General features: G+C 32.1%; 1 protein-coding gene across 46 annotated transcripts in view; it reads right to left on the reverse strand.

The window, feature by feature from the left end:
- The window catches only part of LOC143249008 (anoctamin-9-like), a 218,988-nt gene that overhangs the window by 49,525 nt on the left and 144,059 nt on the right, over positions 1-25,404 (reverse strand). For 26 of the 46 annotated variants that reach the window (XM_076498171.1, XM_076498162.1, XM_076498161.1 and 23 more), the window contains 3 exons: positions 16,498-16,601; positions 14,123-14,283; positions 277-3,186 (listed from right to left, as the gene is read on the reverse strand). In XM_076498171.1, the coding sequence (XP_076354286.1) occupies positions 2,981-3,186; positions 14,123-14,283; positions 16,498-16,601 (471 nt within the window). In that variant the 3' untranslated portion in view covers positions 277-2,980. The other 20 variants (XM_076498194.1, XM_076498195.1, XM_076498196.1 and 17 more) reach the window with 13 other exon arrangements.

Genomic DNA, 25,404 nt, shown 5'->3' on the forward strand with positions numbered 1-25,404 from the left:
GAAGAAAAATATGTGGCAAAATGCCAAATTTTTTACATTTTTAAATGGGTAAAATTTGAGAGTGAGGTAAAAGTATGGTTTCCCCTTAAGGATCTTTTTAGCTTAATGCTTCTGATACGTTCATTATTTCCCTTTTTTTTTAATTGTTTTCACTTTAGTTTCAATCCATTTCATAACTTTGCTAAATATGTTAAACTGTTGCCAGCTAACTTGATTATTAACCCTCCGTTACTAACAATTAATATTCATTTCCAATATTTTATTACATATACATACCAACTTCTCCAATTCCATGAACTGGTAATGCTATACACTGTTGGTTCTGAGGCTTTGAGAAAGAAAATTGTGGCAGCTTATGAGTCTGGTAAGGGATTTAAAAAGATCCCAAAAGATTTTGAAATCAGCCATTCCACTGTCTGGAAAATAGTCAACAAGTGGAGGACTTTCAAAACAACTGCCAACATGCCCAGGTCTGGTCGTCTAAACAAGTTCACCCCTAGAGCAAACCGCAAGATGCTATAGGAGGTCTCCATACACTTTAAAATGTCATCACGGGATTTACAGCAGGTTCTGGCTACTGTTGATGTGAAAGTGCATGCCTCTACAATCAGAAAGAGACTGCACAAGTTTAACTTACATGGGAGGTGTGCAAGGAGGAAACCTTTGCTCTCTAAGAGAAACATCAAGGCCAGACGACAGATTACCTTCCAGTACCCTTGCCAATGAAAATATCTAGATCAGCAAGACACAGTGAAGTGTATCAAATGAGCACGAGCTATTTTATTCTGTTGATTTTACTTCCCTGGCAGTTGTCTACCAGTTTACACATAGAATATTTCAAACAATTCAACAGTGAAATTTGTCACTGGTTGGCTCACACATGAGATTATATTATCAGTCATTTGCAAGGTAAAATACTTATATAACAACAAGATCATTAAACACTGTAAAGTCAAAACAACGAACATTTCAAAGAGAAATATCTTAAATATTCTTAACAGAAGCAGAACAAGTTGCACAGCACAGCACTTAGGAAAGGAACAGAGTCCCAACACCACACCCCAGACCACTCTGTACCATCTCCCTTATTCACAATGTTAAAGCTGTGGTTAGGGAAAAACAAAAACAATCACTGCAATAAAACCAGCATTATTAACAAAATATTATACTACACGGGGCCCGACCTGACCTGGTGGGTTAAGGTGTTTGAGTCACGGATTCAAATCCCCATTGCCCCAAATATGCTTGCCCTTTCAGCCATGGGGATGTTATTATGTAACAGTCAATCCCACTATTTGTTGGTAAAAGAGTAGCCCAAACATTGGCAGTGGGTGGTGATGACTAGCTGCCCTCCCTCTAAATTAGAGAAGCTCTCATGTAGCTTTGTGCAAAATTCAAAAACAAATAATATACTAGACTTATAAAGATTTACAATCCAAATATTAATACAACCACATTTTTGAACAACAACTGTTTATCAAAGTAAGAAACATAGCTAAACATACTGGAATAATTACAGATCCTTTTGCCCCAACAAGAAAGTTTGTAAAGTTATGTGATCTCCACGATCAGCCTTCTCATCCTGTGTAATTAAGTTTAGCACTATCATAGATACAATGACAATTACCATTCAAAAACTTAACTGTTAAGCATTTTACAGAAGGAATTTGATGTGCAACTGTTTCTCTTAACAGAGAAGTTTAGCCAATATATGAACCAAATGAAATAATCCAGATATTAATAATCATTCAAATTAAGTTAACCACTGATCTCACATAAGAGTAGTGCTTTCACTAAGATTTACTTTGAGTATGTAAAGAATAATAATAATAATAAAAAAACTCTGAGGACAACTGTCTCTTAATATACTGAAGTTAGCAATTCTTACATTCTTGGTCTGTAAAATAAATATGCATAGTCTCACAAGTAACAGTGATTATACCATCCAAAACAACTACCCTTCATGAAGATGTTACTCTCTTACAATGATATTAAAGATACCTTCAAGATACAATGCATTCAAAGCTTATTATTATTACAAACCTTCTTGGATTAGAGAAATTTCACACTTTTTCTCTTTTTAATGGAGATTTTCTTAAAACCAGTTTCTATTTAATAAAATGCATAAAAAATCTGTGTTTTGTAATATTAATCTAAATATTTTAGCATAAATCAGTTGAAAGATATAACAGATCTTTTTTGAATATATTTTTATTAAAGGGTAAAAATGACCATCAACACTAAACTAAAAAAAACAGTTCAATATACCAATAAAGAAATGTATAAAACTTGATTAAAAAGATGGCCCTCCTCTGCAATGTAATTAAATTGAATTTGGGTGTTAATTAGGTAGACTAGAAAAGGATGTCACAATTTCCAGTATAAAAATAAAATTCACGGCCAAAAGAACATGTCTATTAATAGTAAGCAGATATGAGTTTAGAAGGTTGGCTGAACTGTCCCTCTTCCATAAAATAGTAGAATAATTCATATTAACCTAAACACCTTATAGTGACTTACAAGCTTAAACAAGCCTTATTTAACAATATCAGTAAACAGAATGCAAGATATCCATGGAGAAGACACCTTTATTCAACACTGAAGTTGAAACAACAAAAGCTAGCTTTAATAAATTTAAATTAACTGTCAAATCAAGAAAAATTCCCTAATTTATGAAATGCCTCTGCTTATTTTGGAGCAAAGCTATACTGAATATTCACAACCTTAGATTCATGACTACCAAAAAGTAGCTTGTCATTGTCTCACAAACTTTTTACTCATACTTCTAAACTTTTGTTTTATGGAACAATTTGTAAAAAGAAAATGATAATTATAATTACAGGCAATGAAACTCACACTTTCTAGCAAAAAAAATATTTTTCAAACAAAGAGTAATAAATACCTTGAATCTACAAATTACAGAAATGTAGCCTCATGAGGTTAACCTAATCTCACTCAAATTATATATTTTCTTATTATCTCAGCTCAATAAAACTGTAATGTCACCCGGTGCACCTGCTGTTCTGAAAAGAAAAAAAATAATAAAAGTCTGGAAGTGAGGGATTGGGATGGAAGAAAGTCTGATAAACTTTTGTGAATTTCTGTTTAATGCTTGAATGAAGTTGTTGGAGAGGTTCACAAGGATGATGGCATTGTAGAAGGTCCAAAGAAAAATTTTTCCTCCCACTAGGAAACAACAGGATAGAAAAATAAAAATATGAGATCATACTCAGATACAGAATGCTCCAATGATAAATATCATCAAAAATGAGCACAATTTTTTCTTTGCTTCTCAAATAATGCAAATTAACCTTCAACATGCTATTTTTTAATAAACAATTATTTTTAGTACACATGTATCTACAATATTCTAGTACCACACAAGGAATTTAAGGATATGTAACAGGAATTAATTTATTTTCACAGGTAAACAAAACTGCATAATACAGAGTAGTCACTCAACTTTTCCCTACTTTTCTACATATTAATTTATTGCATCTTACAAATACAAACAAAGCGAAATTTGATTCACATATACAGCAAATTAATTTCACAAAATAACAAAAAATAAAAGACCAACCATGGGGGTTTAAATTATTAATTTACAAGAATAAGACAACTAAATATAATTTCTTTGGTCATATTATACATTTAATTCATGTCTCCTGAATAATGAATAATACTTTAGATTTTCTGGGGCAAATTATTTCACACACTAGCAAGTTTGATATTTTCTTTTGGCTTCCTTATTCATCAGTTTAATTTTGGTTGAGAGTTGTTTCTATTTCAACTTTCTTCAACCAGGAGCTATCATACCATGCAGCTCAAACAATTTTATGTAGTTCGAAAGTTCACATTACAATTAAGAAATTGGATGTTGTGCAATTGCACTTTTACATGCAAATCCCAGATACCTGCTAAAGCACTAAATTTTAATAACAATTGTACATCACATTTTATGTATAATAATGGATGTTACAATAAAATGTAGACTTCAGCATCTTCAGATAAAATTTTAATAAAAGTTTTTTTCACATCTAATACAGTTTTACTAAAATTTTCATTAAATCCAAAAATGAACTTTTGTATCCCAAAATTCACATAACAAAACTCTGATCAAACAATCAGGCAAAGAACTTGTAAATAAGACATACAAAAGGACAGAAAGGATGAAAGCCACAGCAAATGGACCAAGATATGAAGAAAACCACTGCCTCTGGTAAAAAGAAAGATTATGAGCAAGTCCATGCTGATGGAAGGAACTCATGAAAAGCCACATGAGCAAGTGGAATTCAGTGACAATGGTATGAACTATATCTGATTGCAATTGTGAGAGGAGAAACTGAGACAAAGGAAAGGACAGGGGATGTTTGCTCCAGTAAAGAACAAAGTAGAGGAAAACATGTCTGAGCAGGCCAATACAGAGTAGTGAGAAAGAAAAAAAGTTGTCATCTGGAGAAGGGGAGAAAGACTCTGAAGAAGAGTCTGATCTGAGTACAGATACATAAATGAAGACTACTAGGTAGTGCTAGTAGGCCCAGTGAAGAAGATTCATTGTCTGAAAATAAATATCTAAATTTAGTTACCCTTGCTTAGTGATATAGCTGATAACAGTGGAATAATCAGTTTGAACCACAACCACCTGGCCCCTCAGGAGCAGGAGGAAATAATACAGAGTCCAATCAACTGCAAAACGTTCCAGGATATATCAAATGGAAAGAAGTCTCCTCAATAAACAACCAACCAGAAATCTCTTGGGAACTGAAGAAAGCTCCCCCCACCCAATCCACCAAAGAAACATTATTCCACTTCATAAAACAAGGAAACAAAGAAGAACCAAACAGTAGCACCTGGAAATGGAAGAAACAAGCCTACTGGATGAACCATAGAAAACAGCATGACACAAGAACAGTTCGAATTTGAAGATAAGCAACCATCATGATTTGATCATTCAGAGTTTCAGGGAAAAAAAAACCTGAAGTGAGAGATAATACTCCATGATAAAGCACAGTGACTTCAGTTAAAAAGTTCAACTGGAACAATTCTATAGCAGGTCTCCAAACATCTATCTTTTGAGGGACAACAATTAGATGAGAGTTACACTCAAGGGGAATGAGTAACACCCATTTGGCAGCCCCTTTGTGTAGTAAATCTTGAACAGACCATTCTTTGAAGAAAAATAATCCCAAAGAGGAGGAAGGAAGGAAATATACCAGGGGAAAAGGCAGAACTATAGGTAGAAACCTTCAGACAGAACTTAGAGCCCACTAGAATTGTCATGAAGTACAGCAATATAAATTAATAAACAACATTTGACACACAAAACCATTAAGGAACTTACTTGTTAAAAAACAATAATCAAACTTACAAGTCCACTAAAGAAAAGGATAAAGGACACAACAGAAAAACCTATATTGGAGGAAAAGACAAGTTAACAATTAGAAAATTTGACTCAAGCCTAATCCCCAACTGGATGCAACTAGTAGTAATGAAAAAGGAAATTACAACTTAACCCTTTTCCTACAAGCTAAGTATAATATACACAAGTTCTACACATTTGCACATGTCAAGTATTTATGCTAACTTTTGACACAACGTTCACATCTTCACAAAATAGGTAGGTATTTAGTAAAGATTACAGGTATTTTGTATACAAAGAATCAGATTTTTTTATGAACTGTTTATGCTAAAGATTTGTTTGTGGAAATAGAATATGTTTTGTTACTAGTCTGACTACAATGTGCTAAGATCTGGAAATTTTGTATATCTCAGTGGTTGGTTGGCTGATTTAGTATTTTATGGCACAAAGGAGCTAGACTATCTGCGCCCAACTCCGGGAAAACAAGTAAAATTCATAAAACCAAATGAAAGTAAAACAAAACAGCAAGTAAAAACATAAATAGCATAAAACCAATGTTTACATCTAGTCTACAACATTTAGAGAAAAACTACAGTAACAAAAGTCGTAACGAGCTGTATGTAGCATACTGGTAATTACCATAACCCGCCATGAAGACTAACAAGTAAGTACGAGAACCACCGTCAGTCACCTGAACTTGGCCTTTCTAGTCACTAGTTATTCTAGTTATTACAGCCACTATCAAAAAGTAGGTAATAAAAGTGTTAAAAGCAAAATTGTAATAAAAACTGGCCAGAACGACTGACGGGTAGTTCAAACAGCGGCATTAGTCACCTGAAGTTGGCCTTTCCAGTTCTGGAATTTAATGTTACGGCCATTTTCTAATTTCAAATTGAACTAGAGAGATTGTGACTCTTAAAATGGAACCACAATAAAAAAGATTAAATGAAAGAAATATAAAACACTTAAATGACATTAAAAAGATTAATGGCTGTTAAAAAACTAAAAACATTATCAAGGTGGACAGTGTCACCTTCACCAATAACACTGTCTAATGTTATGGAAAAACCTTGGGACAGAACATGTTTAAAATAGTTCTGTCGTTGAGAGTCGTAACGATGGCAAGAAAGTACAATGTGGCTTATAGTAATCTGAGTGTGCATCAGTTCCAGATAAAAGGAAACGATGTGTTAAAAAACTGTGACCAATCCAGTCAGAACAACTTCCTCCTTCCGAACCTTACGGAAGCAAAGTGGCCAAAATCCACTATATGGTTTTATTTGGAAAAGCTTGTTTTCTCATTGTTTACTTCAAGTCGACTGCCAGCTGGCACAGAGCCGAATCTTGAATACAGGACCATAGTCCATGTATGGAATAGGCATAGCGATGATAGTGCCAGAGCAGATAGATTTAGTTGCAGTGTCGGCGAGCTCTTTCCCATGAATACCAACGTAGCCCAATATCCAGAAAAACTGGATAGAAGTAGATGTTAAAGAGAAATGGGCCAGTTGGTTTTGAATATCAGCAAGAACAGGGTGGTGAACCAACGTGAAGCAATTCCATGGCCTGAAGAGAACTAAGCAAGTCAGTATAGATAGTGCAGATTGAGTACTGCCTTAAATACACAGATAATATTTACTGGAAAAACAGGTAGAAGTTTGGTTAAAAACAATGAACACAATATTCTCACAACTTTAAGTACTTATAATTGAGAACTTCCAACACTGGCACTTGGTTGACCCTAGCTCAAGTGGACTAGCCGACCGACCCAAGGAATTCAAGGCCAAAGTGGTGTGTTACGGTTGGACCCCTCAACCGCAAGGATCCTCTTCTCCCCTTCACAGGTCGCCACTTGTGGCAAACACGTGGGTGGATGTTTAGATCCCAGAGGAGGTAAACTGAAAGAACAGAACCTTCCCCTGGATGGTCCCCTCACCACGTGCAGGGATCCACGATGAGGGCCATCTTAGTGGAAAAAGTATACTTTATTTCATGTTTTTCTATAGTTAATTGTTGCATAACTTGTTAGGAAGTTAAATACTGATGATAGAGCAAGTTCCATAACAGGTTTTCTTTAATCGTTTTTTTCAACATGCATTGCTCTTACAAGTAAACCTTCAACTTCTTTACGGACTTCCTAAAATATAGTAGTATATAGTAACATAAAAACAGTTTACATAAAACTTACCATCACGTCCAACTTCTCTGTCAGGATTTTTACAGTCTCGTGAGACGTGTCCATCTTCACCATACTTGAAGCAACCAGATTTACTTCTCCTGTCCTCTCCTACATTAGGACAGTCTCATGACGTGTCCATCTTCACCACACTTACAACATCTTGTTAAGATGGTTAAAAAAATACTATGCAACTACATGCATGTATTATCACCCTAACTGAAAATAAATTAAAACTTAACACAGAATTTAAGAAGAATATAATGTTACATATTTTTCATGTTGATTTAAAAAATTTATAATAATATATATTAGTGTTGCAAGTTGAAAGGATTAGTTAGATTTGATACATTCTCAAACTAAGGAGTCATGTTAAAGCAGAAATTTAAATTCTAACAAAGTAACAGGATGCATGTTCAAAACAACTTACAAAAACTTCTCCCAGAGAATTTAAATGTAAAAGATGAGCCACAGTGAACCTCATAATAAAGATTGTATTGTTCTATAATTCTGTATAAAAACTTCAAAGTTATGTATAGCCATCCCCAATTCTTAATTAATATACTAGAGGAAATGAAGCTACTTCAATATCACTCACTACTCATGTCTAACCAAAGTGACATGTAACTGTCACTCTTATAGCACACTCATGTTTCTATGGCAACAAGTTACAAGTTATAAAATCTTATATTAATAGTTTTAACATTCTAAAGTCTGGGCAGCATCCATCCTAATCAAGTAAGGATACTGATTCTAAGCTATCCAACCTAAGTATCTGCAAGAGCTAAGTCATAAGAATCAATCAGTTAATAACCGTTTCTTCATTAATATTATAAATATAATCTTATATGAAATTGTTTTTGGTCTCAGTTTCTTTACACAGGTAGTTCACTACTGCCCATGTTTCACACAGATTTCTGTAAACTGCAATACTCTTAAAACAAATGCAACCATGAAGAAAACTTGTTTATGGTTTTAGTTTCTTTCAGACAGGTAGTTCACTAATGCCAGTTGTTACATGTAATATTATACTCCGTGATATCAAACTGGCGATGTTTAACGATTCTTGTGAACAACAAACAGCTTTTTCTGAATCAGTATGTTTTCAGTTTTCTCCCAGTTTATAATAGTCATCAATAACAACTTGCTATAAAAGAAAGTGGAACATAAAACATTATGGCAGAACTGAAAATCTTTCAAAACACTACAACTTAACAGATGATGAAAGTATTATATTTGTATTTACATAAAAAAAAAACGTTTAATATAACCTATCATATGTAATTAACAAGATAATAATCGCCCGTTAACACTAGTCACAGATTATAATTACATCAGAATTAATCAATAACTGGTATACCTGAGCAGCATAGGTTCAGTGCACAATTTGACTGATATAAAAAGATGAAATCCCATACTTCTTGCAAACTCAAATGAAAACAAGTTAGTTTCTATGATACACCAGTATACACAATGTTTTTGTTAAAGCACACCATTAGTTTTCATACTCTTGTATTAACAAACATCCTTTAGAATTCCCAATTTTCAAAGGTAAACAACTTTAGACAATAAGAAGCCTTGATATTATCAAATTTTCTGCTTAACACCATTTAAAAAATCACATTTAACATGAACTGAACATGATGAAATCCTACAATTCTACCTCTCCACCAATAGGAGAGCAACACAACCTTCTTGCACAACATCTCCCCTTAAACACTTGCACTTGAAATAATGTCATTCTTACAAGAGGCATGAAGAAAGAACACCAGAAGTGAGGAGGATGGATAGGAATCTATCACAGGTGAGTGTCCATCCGAAACACATTCTCAGGTCACAAAAATGTTAACTGCTGAGACGATATCTCTTCTGTATGAACAAAACATATGGAAACCTACATAAAATGGTGGAGAGGTTGATGCAAACATTAAACCTATATGAGAACATTACAGAAAGAAAATTAAGTAAGGCACTTAACAGCAAGGGCTCTATACGGCACGAATCTATGGGAGACTATCTAATCTTGATCACTATTCTCCAACTATTCTCTATGTATCACAGAGATGAATGAAATATCATCATAACCAACAAAGCACACAAGTTATCAGTGAGCCCAGATGTGTAGTGTTGTTATGGCATAATCAGACCATACGGTGTGTGGTTCACCTAAAATCGACTTGACACTCTTGCTGCAACAGGGCTGTTTGGAGACAGATCTAAACAATACAAGCAGTATCACAATGAATGAGAAACTCTCTAATGTTCACCACCCTAGTAGCTAGAAATCTGAACAAAGGAAAAATAATTTACACTTGGGAGACCTGGGGATGTATCAAGATCCTCATTAGATACCTGCCAGAAAAGTCTTTTACTAGTAACATGAGACTATTTTTAAAAGTCTGAAAAAGCAAGAAGAAAAGAAAAAGCAGTGTGAAGATTGAGAAAAAAATAGCTTAGAGTTAAAACTCAGCAAGAAATAAAACAGGTTGTTAAAGATAATGTATGAAAGACATGTGAGAATCATCCACATACAGGGAATAATATCCAAATTGAAGGCTTATCCACACTGTAATAGTAGCAAACAACAGATCTGTCCAACGGTAGAATAAAAAAATAGCAGGAGCCCTTAAAATATGTACGTGCCCAATAACACCAAGACAAGATGCAGAAGATGAGTCTAAATGAGTATATAGGAAAGAAACAGGAGGGAGGGAAATAGGATAAAAAGTACAATCACCATCCCAAGTAACAGAAGTCTTAGAAAAGAAGCCTGGTCTGGGTAAAGTAAGTATAAGTACAATGTAAGACTGTGAAAAACACTAATGATATTAAAATCAGAACAATGGAGACCATAGGTAAGGAGATGGAAATATGTCTAGAAGCCAATAATTCAAACAGAGCATGTGTCAGAGAATATAAAATCATTGTCACGTCCCAACGAGGCATGAAAAGGGTCGGAATAAAGTTGGGAAGGCAAAATGTAGAAAACCAAGCTGTCCAATAACCAGCTGGAGTGAAGATTGATAGTCCATAGCTAAACAACCACTTAAAAGGATCTAGCGGTGAGTCACCATAGAACAGGAAGGAAGTTGAAGACAAAACAGTGGTGAAAAGTTTGCCACTTCTGTTGACAGAAAGAAGAAAAAAAAACGAAGGACAAGAAGAATGTGATATAGAAAGTGGTACACAGTTGGAAAGTATAGATGGTTATAAACCAGGCAAATCCCATTCAATGTGTGAAGTTGGAGCAATAGAGGTGACACAGGTATATAAGAAAATGATGAGACCAGTTCTGGCTAAGAGCTTCAACTGTCAGAGCTCAAGAAAAAAGTCTGGTGTTGAGATAAGTGGTAAAAGCCTCCAAGAGAGACACAGCAAACCTGAAAAAACACCTGAAAGAAAGAATCTGGTCCAGCCAAGAGAGTGAATATGCCATAAGCACATGGCAAATATCAATGGGAATAAATCACAAACAACATGTGGAAACAAAGTCCTTAAATGAGTAACCCCCAATACTTGATGTAAGAAACAAGTGCAGAATTTTCAGAGTAGATCATGTACAAATAATTCACAAGAAGAGACAAGAAATGAGAAAATCATGAAGAAACTGCATGTATCTCATAGGAATGCCTGGAAAAGTGGAGATCCAGTTATTAAGGGGGGTAGGGAAACAAATGGATGCTTAATGTGGTGTTGGCATGATCATATCACCAGGATAAATCCTCAAGAAGAGAAAGGAGGAGATACACAAACACGACAACTGTGGCGGTTATTACTTTGTGATTGCAGTCACTTTTTCCTCAATCAAGAAATCTGTGAGTAGCTCGTGTGCATTATGTAGTTCATTGAGATAATGTGAGCTACATGTTTTCCAAATGTTTTGCAACCTGTTTGGAAGGCATATTAGTTAACCTTAGTTTATAGAGCAATAACACTGTTACAAAAAAGGCTATTTAGAATAAACAAATGTAGTTTCATATTACAATCTGAAATCATTATAGAAAAACAAAAAAGATATTTTTGATTTATTTTAATGGTTACAAGATTGGTCATATTGACAAACTTCACACAGAGTTTGGGTAGAATAATACAAAATACATTCTAGTTTTACTGATCAAAATGTTTCACGTTTATTTATGATGTTTAAATTTAAATTTCAGATGAGTGATGCACCCACAGTAGTCAATTTTCTGATTCCACACATTCACAGACTCTTGCAGTGAAAAAGACTTCATTATAAATGATGTTTTTCTCAACAAATGATTCAATCATTATTCACAGTTGACATAATTTTTATGAAGATACACAAAACGTATTAGAAATTATTGTGATGAAACTATAAAGATAAATTTGGGGTCACAAACTTGGCTGATTCAACCAAGCCCATAGTGAAAAGAAATTATGGTAATGGTTTGTCTCACTGTCTGTTGGTTATGGGTTCAAATCCCTGTCCCCAAACATGTTCATACTTTTACCCATTGGGATGTTGTAACATTAAAATCCATTACACTCTTTGTTGACAAAGAGAGTGGTAACTAACTAGCTGTCTTCTCTTTGGTATGTCATTGCTAAATTAGGGATGGCTAATGCAGGTAGCCCTTAAGTACCTTTGGCCAAAATACAAAACTAACCAAACATTAAAAAATATTAAAACACTAAATGTACAGAATACCACCTGACTAAAAATCACAAAGATTTAGAGCAAATAAAATCCAAAAAGCTCAAACATCTAATTAGCTAAATTTATCAATTATCTGTAATATCATATGGGATGAATCATACTTTAATCACTCATTTGTATTCTAGACTTCCTGTTGGTTATAAATTTAAAAAGACTTAGCCTCAGAAAAATGTATTAACATTTTGTAAATTTGAGCAAGGTGGGTGTGGCAAGAGGTTCTTGCATTTTCATTGGTTGCTCTGAAGTTCCATATGATTGAAGCATAGAAAATTTAGAAGATTAATGACATTTTACATAACATTTAAATAGTTTAAGGGGGAAGTTCAAAAGAGGAAATAACTGAAGAACAAATATTCAAATTCTCACACCAGGGTAATTTAAAGTTGTTTTTAAATATTTTCTTATATTATTAAGAACTTAAAATTTATATAATATTAAAAGCTGCATTATCATCTATGGTTTCTTGTCAAGTTTGTTCGTACATCAAGGTACATAAGTGGTTTAATTATATTCTGAACGTAACTTACTGAAACATCATGACACTTCAGTTTGACCAGCCTGTGTGCTAAGAGTGTCTTGTTCGAATCATGAAAGGTGTCAACCAATGTACTTATATAGTTTTATTTAGACTGTACTCTGCCCTTAAATACAAAATGATTAGTAAAGCATACTGCAAGTGATTCCAGTGCCAGCAGTAAGCCAAAACACTGAGACACAACCCATCTCAGTAACAACAAAACTGGAAACCATCAAGAAGTTTGACGAAAGCCAGACTTATGTTCTCATCATCAGCTACAGCAACTATCAAGAAAGAAAAAATTCTCTCTTAAGTTACTAACTCGGTATTGCCCTATGATAATGGATAGCAAAGACTGACTTGACAGATTAAAAAAAAAAAGAGCATGATTTACACAGCCTAAAGGCAGCAAGTACTAAAAAGGAAGCAACATCAATGTGCCAACCAGTTTAAAAACTATTATTGAACAAAGAGGATATATGACCCGTCAAGTTTTCAACATTTGAGAGACTGATCTATATTGGAAGAGGATGCCAGACAGAACAGGTTTAAACAACAAAAACAATTTTTGACAACTGGTTTACAACTTTGTCTGCCCTACAGTAAAGAGATGTTTTTCTATGGAAAATGTTTCCCATAAAGCACTAGTGGTTGATGACAACTCACCAAATCACCCTAACAACCTAATTTACACATCAACAAACATTTCTGTGGAGTTTCTTACTCCAAACACCACTTCTTTGATCCAACAAATAAATGAATACGTCATAGCCTCTTTTAAAGCATATAAATGATGAGGGGCAGTGGACAGCAAAAGAAACATCTGGGTCAGAGGTTTCTGGAAACCATTCAACATCAAGAATGTAAAGATGAATGCAGTTTGAAAAATAAACTGGCTAAAATATGTGTACAGTTTTCATCCCTCTTATTAAAATAAATCACATCATTAGCACATCAGTTTGGATTTTAATGGAATTGATGAGCAACTACATACTACAAATCATACTACAAACAAATGACCAATGAACTGCTGATAATACACTCACCAAAAATTGGCTGCTTATGAATAGAAAGATGAATAAAAACCAGAACCACAATTGTTTTTAAAACAAATGATGTCTCCCCTATTACAAGGCGATAATTATCTGGAGGTTATAAAAATTTTCTATGTGAAATTGGAACATTTTCTGATGCATACAAGTATTTTTAATCTTGAGATCAAAATTACTATGCATGTTGGATAGTCAACATGCAAAAAGAAAATAGGCACAAGAAAAGCATTACTTAAAAACGTCTTAAAACTAAATAACAAAAAATTTTCAGAGTCTGAAAAAGAGAATATTATTTATACCTCTTCAGCTTTAACATGTAAAGCTATATAATACTTACCCCAGAGTGACATAAAATCAAGAAATACAGCAGCACCATTGTCGAAAAGATGAGTTATTCTTGCAAAAGTGCACGTCTGGCCTAATCTTCCATATCTACATCCTTCTACGTCACACCGACGACATAAAATGGTGTCCTTGTAGTCTTCACAAATTCCCTTACTATAAAAACAAATGCATTTTAGTTTTAAGTCTATAGAAATAACACAGTACAGCTGGACACCCAAATCAACCATAATATACAATTATCAATTTCAATGATAATGCCACATAAAATAACTGATTAACTTAAATTATGTTTAAATCAATTTATCACAAAAATTATTTAAAATATTTTAAGATAAATTAATGGTTCAAAACATATCAACCAATAAAAATTAATGGTTCCAATTATTATTCTTTGCAATTATTCCAGCGACAAATGGCTTGTGTGAAAATAATTAATTAGCTAATCATTGATTAATTAGTCTAGTGATTAATCACTTACCACATTCCATCAATCACGTAGCTCTAAGTAACTGATTTATCTGAGGTATAATTTAGAAAATGATCAAACATGAGTTTTAAAAATAATAAACTGTTTGATTACTCTTTTATCTTTTTTTTCCCCCTTATTCATACCTGTGAGTATCACCCAATACAGTAAATACAACACTCCTACTAATGAAGCTTAAATCAGCATACAGGGGTAAAATCCAAGCCAAGCAAATCACAGGCCGATCTTAACTCCAAAATATTCCCTGAAAAAATTGAAAGGAACAAACACTGAAGTGTTTGAAATATTATCAAACAAAATATAGTGGGTACAATAACTAATGAGAAACTCAAAAAAAAATCCATCCTTAAGAATTTTTTTTATATATATAAAGATTTATCTCAATTTTAAACTCTGACTAGTATGAGAGCAAGGTGATTTTCATGCTAAAATTAATAAAATTTATATATCTTTAATATTACACTTTCCTAACTTCATTTGCAGAGCTTCTAGAATCTTCTAATTGAATATCAAGTCATTTTTGGTAAAACTTTATATGTTATGCATTATTTTCTCTACCCTTACACTATATGAGCTCAGGCCATTTGTTTAACCTTGTAACCACACCAAAAAAAAAATATCAAACAACATTTTTCATTTCTAAAATCCCTGCAGATTACAATAGAAGCTTATCATTATTTATCCTGACTACTGTCAGGCTTGCATCAGTTAAATATGACAACTTCCAATATACTAAGCCTATGTAACAAGCTAGAAATCACCTTGTATACACTTAGTTCAAATTACAGCATAAAATTATGTAATACACACAATCTTCATACATATATACAAATAAATTAATCTATTTCTTCATTTTTATTTTCTCGTGTTACCTAATAAGTATTTTTTTTACTTTTATAACAAACAAAATATGTACACAAAAAATAACAAAAATCTAGTACTTAATTGTGAATGCTGTAATTTCTTTTGTTGTCAAAGACTTAAAGTGTTGAGAAATGCTAACCCAAATTTTCACTGGGCTGTTTATTTTTTTCCCAAATTATTTATTAATTTCAAATATATACTTTAGAGCACAAACAATAATAAACACAAAGCATACAATGTCCTATAATTATTACAATTTAACTGGTTTTCTAACCAAACATTGTGCATTAAAACAATTTCCTTAGCTGGTTAAACTAAACTTAGTGATAGCAGATTTGAATCTACGTTCCGATCAACTTAAAAGCCATCCTGTGAACGAGATGGCATAAAACATAAGATTAAATATTGGTTATCAATAATGTAATAGCAAATACCAAAGACAGAGAGAGAGAGAATTACTGACATTTTTGAAAGACTGCATGTAAGAAAACAGAGCTTTATGGGATAGCTTGGTAACTGTAACATTATGTTATGTATTAGGAAAATCTGCATGTCTGAAAGTTGTATTCAATCTCAGTCAAGTGAAAAGACGATCCAAGATTAGCAACTTGGAACAAACAAGTGCCATCACGTCATACAAAACTGTGAACACTAAGACGTTACAAATTAAAATAGTTTAGTTTCGAAATTCAGAAATTAAAACTATATTACATAATAGAAATATCTGATTAACTTTAGATCTACATTTATTTTGATTATTACCACATCTTTATAGAATTTTATAGCTCAATGAAAATAATACATTAGCAACACAAGAGAATTCTCTCCCACCTACGTGTAATTATTGTATTTGGAATGATCTCTTTCAAAACACAACCAGTATGAATAAAACATGTACAAATATAAGATGTTTTTTTTTGGTAATTTCAATCTTTATGTAATGCTCAAAACTTTTACCAAGTGCTTTTATATTAAATAAATAAATTCTGTTCAGATAATTAATTATTAACACTCACTTGATGTCATCAAAAGGTTGTTCTTTATATATTGCCCAAACCAAAGCCCAGTTGTTCATTAACCATTTCCGAGGAGCTTTTTCATCTGAAGAATCACATTCCCCCTAAAATACGTCAAAGTAAATTGTCAACATAACTATTATTTTACTGATACAGGAAATGAAATATCTCCAAGCATAATGACAACTAATAAAAATATGTTAAAGTGCACTTTACTGGAAAATAATATTAATAACAAACTACAGGAGAAACCCTATCACACAAATTCTTCAGGTCATGAAACTGATATAATACACACTGGCTGTAGAAATAACTGAGAACAATGCTTTTAACATGAAAAATTGTACTTTCTCAATACCTTATAAATATATAAGGCATGAAATCTTTTTTAAACTGTCTCCAGGTGTTACCTTTACTTAAATGCTTAAGCAGAGTTTTAAATACACACATATTCAGCCATTTCTAAAGTAAATTATTCCTAACACATTTTCGCATACATTCTCACCATTGGTTATATTATACTGGAAATGAGAAATTTACACCAGAACATAGAGAAATAGACATTTCTTGAAAAACCAGATGACCTTCCTACTAAACTACCTTTATTTGTATATCACTCATTTGATTACACCACCATTTCCAATATGTAACTGAAGATAGGTCCACCTTCAAAAAGTGCTCAAATTACGGGGCTTATATTTAATTTCTATCAAGACATTTTGAACCTACATGTTTTTACAACATCTTCAATAACATGTACAGTATATTGTCCAAATAAAGAAGCACACACACCTCCAATACTGGGTTACAGTCTTAGAGCAGAATTAATTGACTTCTTTCCAAACTGTTTATTATCAATATGTATTGCATCACAACACATAACGTCATGTTTTTGCCTGTTACAATGCTAACTATATAGGACTGACCTAAACATTAGGGAAAGTTGCTTACGTTCTACATAAAATACAGAGTGGACCATAGCTGAAATTATTTGATTTAACTGTGCATTGGTTTCCATTTCTGTGTGATTGTATCAGGAATAACCAGGGTTACAGGGATTTTATTCATTTCTATTAAGACTTCTCGAACTTGCATGTTTTTATAACACCATAATTATACTGTTCTCCTAATGTCTTTAAACTCAAAAAATTAAAAAAAGAGTATGGGAAAATGCCAAGCTGAAACTTTGAAGAAAATAGAAAACCTAGCATTCAGAGAGGGAAAAACATATTTGTTCATTCTATTTCATATTTATCAGTTTCTCATTTCACTGCACATTGGTAATTTCATTACTGTTAGTATTAGGGTTGAAAAAATAGTAGACAAAATATAGTTTTGCCAGAAAAATAGCTTTGAAAAGAAGTATTTTTTTACTTTTAAGCATGGAAACTGATTCATTTAAGGCTTTGGAAATTCACAGATAGATTTTTATGGGAAATATTTTAATAGAAATATTGATTACTTGTGTACAATACAGTTATGGCTACTGAAAGCTTGACAAATTTCATAAATGAATGTGTCATAAATTTAGAATTATAGTAAAAATAGTACTTACAGCTCCACATGAGCATGTGCTTCCCTATTGGACTGACCCCATACACATAGGGTGTTAATATTATTTATCACTATAAATTTTTATATTTATGAATATTATTCAGCACTATTAACTTTTAGAACTCAAACTTAATCCAGTTGAAACTTACCAGATATTACCAAGTGTTAATAAGCAAAGGTAGCCAACTGATCAATCGGTACATTCTAGTAATTATAGCTTCTTGTTTTCTGTGTATTAACTTATGAATATTACATACTTCTAGTCAGTTTGCTATACAAAATCAGATTCATTAACTGTTCACATCATCTGTGTACTTCTAGTACTTACAGTCTTATGTCAAACTACATTAAAAAATACAAGTCTCTAAATTTAAATTGTAAAGCTTAATATGACGGAAAAGATCAGGTGAACGTTCCATCTTGGGATTTTATATATACACGAGAAAATAAATCAACAGCTGGTCAGTGCAAGGTCAAAACTAAATATAATGATAACAAGTATGAATCATTATAACCCAAAGGGTATTTTAAGATGCAGATATTTAAATATTAGCCCTAAAAGTACACACTAACTTTTAATTAACAGATTTCTTAACATTATTTCTACTAAATATTTGAGGGCTATCTGTGCAAGATGTCCCTAATTTAGACTAGAGGGAAGGCAGCTAGTCATCACTGCCCACTATTAACTCTTGAGCTACTCTTTTACTAATGGATAGACTGTTATACTATAATGCCCCCCACAGTTGAAAGGCAAGCATGTTTGGTGTGACAGGAATTTAAATCTGCAACCCTGTGATTCAAGTGCTCTGTCCATCTGACCATGCTGGATTATATAATTTAAGGATATATAAGTGAATGAAAAAAGTAAGCTACCCAAATTTCAGATTCTCATTTGTGATTACGTTTAGCTCGTGTTTCTATCTTAAATGTAAATTTTAGTACCTTACTGTTCGTGTTAGGAAATCCTAACATGATATAGAAAAGTTACATCTTACAACCTTTGTTTTGTTACTTTTCAAAATTTAGAAGTTAAAACTGACTGGCCAAAAAATAAAAGTGAACTAAAAACTAAATTTATTGACATTGACTCTTCATAAAAGCGTTTAATTCATTTTTGTGTACATGGCACGAGCAATGTTTCCAAGTTTAGACTAATAAAATCTACCATTACATAACTAAGATAAAGAGCATCAAATGGAATTTACTTTAGGTGTCTCAATTTATTTATACACCAGTTTGAATCACTGGTCTCAAGTTTTATAGCTGTAAAAAACTCTGATAACAACTGTCATGACAGACAAAACCTATTTACCGATTGAACCGAAAAACTGATAATTGTTCACTGTTAATCACATGAATATGTCATTTGATAAAATTCACTGTTTAATTGCACATATCCTGAAAACACAGAACCCTGGAGTGAAAAGCATGGGTTTTGTGGCTGACCCCTTACTGCAAGTTCATAAGTTCACGATACATCTACCATTCAGGAGGAAACCCTTTCAATCTTCTCAATAATCTAAAAATAATTACAATATTACTTTCTAGTGCAACTGTTTGCAAAATCAACTGCTACATCTGCACTTGTCATCTCTAATTAAACAAGGAGAGACTAAAGGGAAGACACCTAGTCAACACCATCCACTGCCAAGTCTTAGGTTACTCTTTTACCAACAAACAGTGTGACTGATCTTTACAATACAAGTTCCCTACAGTCAACAGGAAGAGCAAGGTTAACAGTTCTTATAAGATAGGATCTGTAGTTTTGTTTAGTTCTATTTCATAACTTTTTATAAGGATGGAGATTAGGAATTTTAATAAGTAGAAATGTGTGGTTTCATTTCTAATTCAAAAAATTAAGGACAACTGCACAGTAAAAACAAGTGTTTACACTTTATTTGCACCATTTGATAACAACATTAAAACCTACTGTTCCCAACCAAAATTTTAATATGTTCTTGCACCCCTCACAGTAATTATTCATTTAAGAATAAAAATGAAGGTGGCCAAAACAAATTTTATAATTAGTTTTAATGATATAGAGACAAAAACGAAACATTTGGAAAAGAAAAAATATTACAACAAACTAAAAGTTGAATAAACCCTACATGGCCTACAAAAAAATAAATTTTCATCCATACATGAAATTTCTTTGAATTTGAAATGTTCATAAGCCAATTTAAATTTAATGACTCTTTTGTTCTTCTTTATTCCTTACAAGTTTTTCAAAGCATGGCACAATTTTTGAATATATAGGACAGTACCCTTGATATAAACAAAAAAAATTGAAATGTTATCTCCCACCTCCAAGGGATGCGAGCACCCCTGGTTGGAAACCACTGCATTAAACACTAATGTCATTCAAATACAATGTCAGTATTTTAATATTAAAAACTTACATTTTTTTTTAAAATCATGCATCAGATAACTTTCACATTTACATATGTATTTCAGAAAGTTATCACATTAACACCACAGGTGTTAATAATATTGTCTAGTGATTATAATTTTGGTAGGTATATTGATTTACTACAAGTAAGACCAAGAAATAAATTTTGTTTAAATTTCATACACATGTATAATTACATCCACAAATACTTGATTAAAACTTTATATACACATACAATTTAGTTTTTAGATGACAAATCTATGCAGCAAACAACAGTATATTATACAGAATTGAAACTTTATTTGTGTCAAATAGAAATATTAACACTAAAGAACTTCTCTAAATTACTAATTTGGTGTTTAGATCTTGATATAATATCGGAAAATTCTTTCAAGTTGAAACTTTTAAACTAACAAATGTTGTATTACCCCAAGACATTTTGAATAAATGGTTGGATGTTATAAACCAAACACAAAATACTTCACTGTTGATAGCATCATTGCAACAAAAATGTTGCTGATTTTCATAAAAATCTTTATCTTTGTGAGATTACATCATGATCAATGTTCTAAAAGACAAAGAAAAGGGAAATATAATGTAATTACAATCATCGTAAAATATAACCAATGTTCATTTTACTTATTGGCTATGTACTTTCAATAAAAGTATCAGCTTTAATTACTATTTTTATGACTGTCTTTTCTCTTTCTTTTCCAACCAATTCCTTCAGCTTTCCTAACAATGTTATATTAGAACCTGGTAATGAGAAAATCCATATATAATTTAATTTTACCATGATTTAAGCCGTAACTGCATTAGCCAATTAACTCTAAGGTCTCATTTTAATAGCCTTCATTTATATTTACATGTTTCTCAAACCAATTATTTAATGAAACGGTTTAACTGTTAACGAAACTGGTATCTTTACACTTAATAACACATTCATTCACTTTATTAACACATAAAATTATGTACAATTAGAGGATGTTTCACAGATAATAATCAATTCCACAAAAATATGTTTGACATATATAAATTTAAATTTTTCAACCTTTTTATCACACTCATTTTTATTACTCACATAATGCGTATAATGTTCACACACACACATGGACAAAAAGCAAAATCAACTAGCAAAAGCAAATATACCCCACAATTTAAAAAATCAAGAAACCATATCAGGTCGCATATCACATATTCCCAACATCAGCAGAAAAATAACCAACATTTGGCAAAAAAACTAGCAACAAAATATGACATTCCAGTTAATACCAAATTTATTCAAAAACCAGGCACATAACTAAGGTCTATACTATATAAAAACTACACTGACAAATACAACACCAACATTATAAAATACAATATGATAACTGCCAACTTCTATGTTGGAAAAACAAGTAGAGAAATGGAAACCAGATTCAACAAACACAAAAAGTCACCTTCACGTTTTTAAATACTGCAAATTAAATAAGCACAACATAACCATAGAAAACACCCAAACAAACAAACAAATGCAAAATTAAAGAAGCCTTCCTATACAACAACTCAAGCACAAAATCAAGGTGGTCCTTTGTATTGGTTTATATCTAAATATAATCAAACATCTAAACATGCCCTCTACACAACCACCTTCAAACATGTAGTCAGCTACTGGTCAGCAACCCTTTCTTTCTTTGTGAACAAGAAGATGACTGAAGAAAGTCAAAACATTGTTTGTTTTCTCTACCCATACCAGCCGTTTTTCAATATATAATTTTCTCTACAAGTGGGTTTGTCTCGTCATCACGGAATATGTGATTTGGATTGTCTACCAATCCATTTCCTACTCAGTTGCTCTACATGTTTATCAAAGGTCCACACATGTATTGGAAAAGGGGAAGAGTTGGTTTCCTTCTAACTTGTCAAACTCTAAACTTTTAAGTTTGAGGAAGAAGCTTCAAGAAGGAAAATGACCCCCACAAAATGCCTTAAAAAAAAATTCAAGTGCTCATCTACCCATATCATGAAAAATTACATCAGAGATGTAAGAATATATGGTAAACTCTGATTAGAATATTTCAATGGGATTCATAAATTATTGCAAAATTGTATGGATATATTTGCACACAGTGTTTTTTTTCAAGTAAACAACATATGGTGGGAGGATACTTTAAAAAATTATAACTCAAAAAGTAGATTGAACACCATCCTGACTTTTTTTCTAGATCATATTCAGAGATGTAAGAATATATGGTAAATATCTGAAAAGGCTGAATAACTGGTGACATGGTCAAACTGTGACCTGAAGTAGGGCTATTTTTAGCTAAATCATAAACTACCGGAGACCTAATGAACCTTTATGTACAACGGATATGTTATAGGAAATTTGAAAAGAAAATTTAGCTTTGTATCACATTAAGTCTTAGAGCTATGGCTTATTAAATAAACCAATGTTTTTTTACAATTTTGGGTTTTCAGGTGATTTTACAGCCTCACTATGAAAATCCTAAGAGAGATAAGTTTTGTTTCAGACCATTTTTGAATTATCAGAGATTAATTCAGTCAGTGCAGCAAATTTCAGCCTTCTACCACCTTCTTTCTCTTGCAGCCAAAGTTGCCTGAAAATGAATTCGCCAAAAATAACAAAAAATTAATTACATTTTACAAGGCTACAGCCTACATTTTCATTACAACATTGTAATGAGAAACTATTAGAAATATTGATCTAATCTTTGGCAATTTTTCATTATATTAGCACATATGAATTTTTTCAAGGCATTCCAAAAAATTCTCCAAAATCTGGATGATTTGACATGGGCATGTTTCTTATACTTTACCCTATCTTGCAGTCCTCATTCAAAGCAAATTAAGATAAGCCTGTATTACGATGGGACAAATTCATTTCAAATCAAGATATCACAGTTGTAAGATGTATATTTGTTCAGCAATATATTCAAATGGTAGTAACATAATGGTCATAACAAAAAAAAAAAAAGTAACTTTTACCACTTCATTAAGAAAGATGGTGACCCACTAGTAAATAAATCACTTTTCACGTTTCAGTTAGTAAATATCCCAGTTTGAAAATATATAACAATCTACAATTAATTCAAGATTTGTTACACCCAGAAAATAAATAGAAAGCAACAAATTGTTAATGTTTAATTAGTATATAAGAAGTTTTTCATTTCAATAATAATAATCTTACATGAAAATAACCAAATTTTAACAGAACTTCACAGAGATCATTATTTTCTGGTAAAGAACACTCATTTTTTGATTGGTATGCAATAATATTGTAATTTCAGGTGTTTTGTTCGTCTCAACTGTATTGATTGTATTTCACGCATAAACCTATGACAAAGTACAATAAATGTATTACTTTTAAAATTGTTCAAAACGTTATCTTCTTCAAACTTTCAACACAAAAATAAAACTTTTTCAACTTTCTTAACCTAAACATAATCTAAGATCGAAACGTTGTTCTCCACTTGTATAGTTTTAATAACCATACCAACTGTCTTGAGATACATTTTTACAAACGATTTAAATAGCCCACAATTGCCTCAAAAAATAACTATAGCGGTGATTCTGCATTGAACAGTGATATAGAGAAAAGAGGCTTAGACTGGATCGTTTAGGGTTAGAATATAAAATTTTGCTTTACTTACGTACGTATCACATCGAGATATTTGGATCACGTTAACGTCAAAGAGTTTTTGTGATATAACTTTAAACTGGCTGACAACACTTTGTGATATAATAAAAGTTACAAATGGTAATAAACTTTTTGTTATAAACGTTTGTTTCATCGGATTTCAAACCTTTTTCAAAATCTTTTCACATCTTGCGGTCTTTTGATGACGTAACTCGCATAACTCACACGTGAGCATGCGTAAATATCAATAATTCTGGAAACCGTCCATAAGCCTAGTTTCTGATAAAACCTCCAAATTTATTCCAGAAATGTACAGTAAAAAACAAGTTCGCTATATTAATTTTGAGAAATACCATTTTAATATCTTACACTTTAGAATCCTAATATAACGTAACGCACATAAATTTTGCAGAGAAGTGAGCATGCGTACATTCAAATATATCAATAATTCTGGAAAACCGTAAATAAACCGTGAAAGAAACAAAACACTACGGATGAAACTGAAACCTAAAATGATCTTCTAAAGGGTTTTGTTTCAAATTTCTTCATTAATGGTTTTTCTTTAAGTTTCAGTTTCGGTTTGAAATAACCAAAACTACGGTTCAAACTGAAACTGAAACCTAAAAAAGAAACTTTTAAAGGGTTTTACTTTCCAATTTCTTCATTACTGGTTATTTTTTCAAACCGTAACTGAAACCTAAAGAGAAACCAACAATAAAAAATAGGTCCCTTTAAAAGGTCATTTTTTTATGTTAGTGTTTCAACCGTACTTTTGAGTTTCTAGGTTTCAACCGTACTTTTGAGTTTCTAGAGTTTTCTGCTAGATTTCAGTTTCGGTTTCAACGAAACAACCGGTTAGAATATAAAATTTTTTCTTTACTTACGTACGTATCACTTTGAGACTATTGGATCACGTTAACGTAAAAGAATTTTTGTGATATAACTTTAAACAGGCTGACACTACTTTGCAATATCCTAAAAGTTACAAATGGTAATAAACTTTTTGTTATAAACGTTTGTTTCATCGGATTTCGACCCTCTTTCAAATTACTTTTTCATTTCTTCCGGTCTTTTGATGACGTAACTCACATAACTCACACGTGAGCATGCGTAGATATCAATAATTCTGGAAAACCTAGTTTCTGATAAAACCTCAACTCGTTTATACTGAGATGTACAGTAAAAAACAAGTTCTCTACATTAATTTAGAGAAATATCATTTTAATATCTTACACTTTAGAATCCTAATATACTTATATATTGTTTATATATGTGCATGCGCACACTCAAATCTATCAATAATTCTAGAAATCGTCAATAAACC

Source organism: Tachypleus tridentatus, chromosome 4 (genome assembly GCF_004210375.1).
Source record: "Tachypleus tridentatus isolate NWPU-2018 chromosome 4, ASM421037v1, whole genome shotgun sequence".
Classification (NCBI taxonomy): domain Eukaryota; kingdom Metazoa; phylum Arthropoda; class Merostomata; order Xiphosura; family Limulidae; genus Tachypleus; species Tachypleus tridentatus.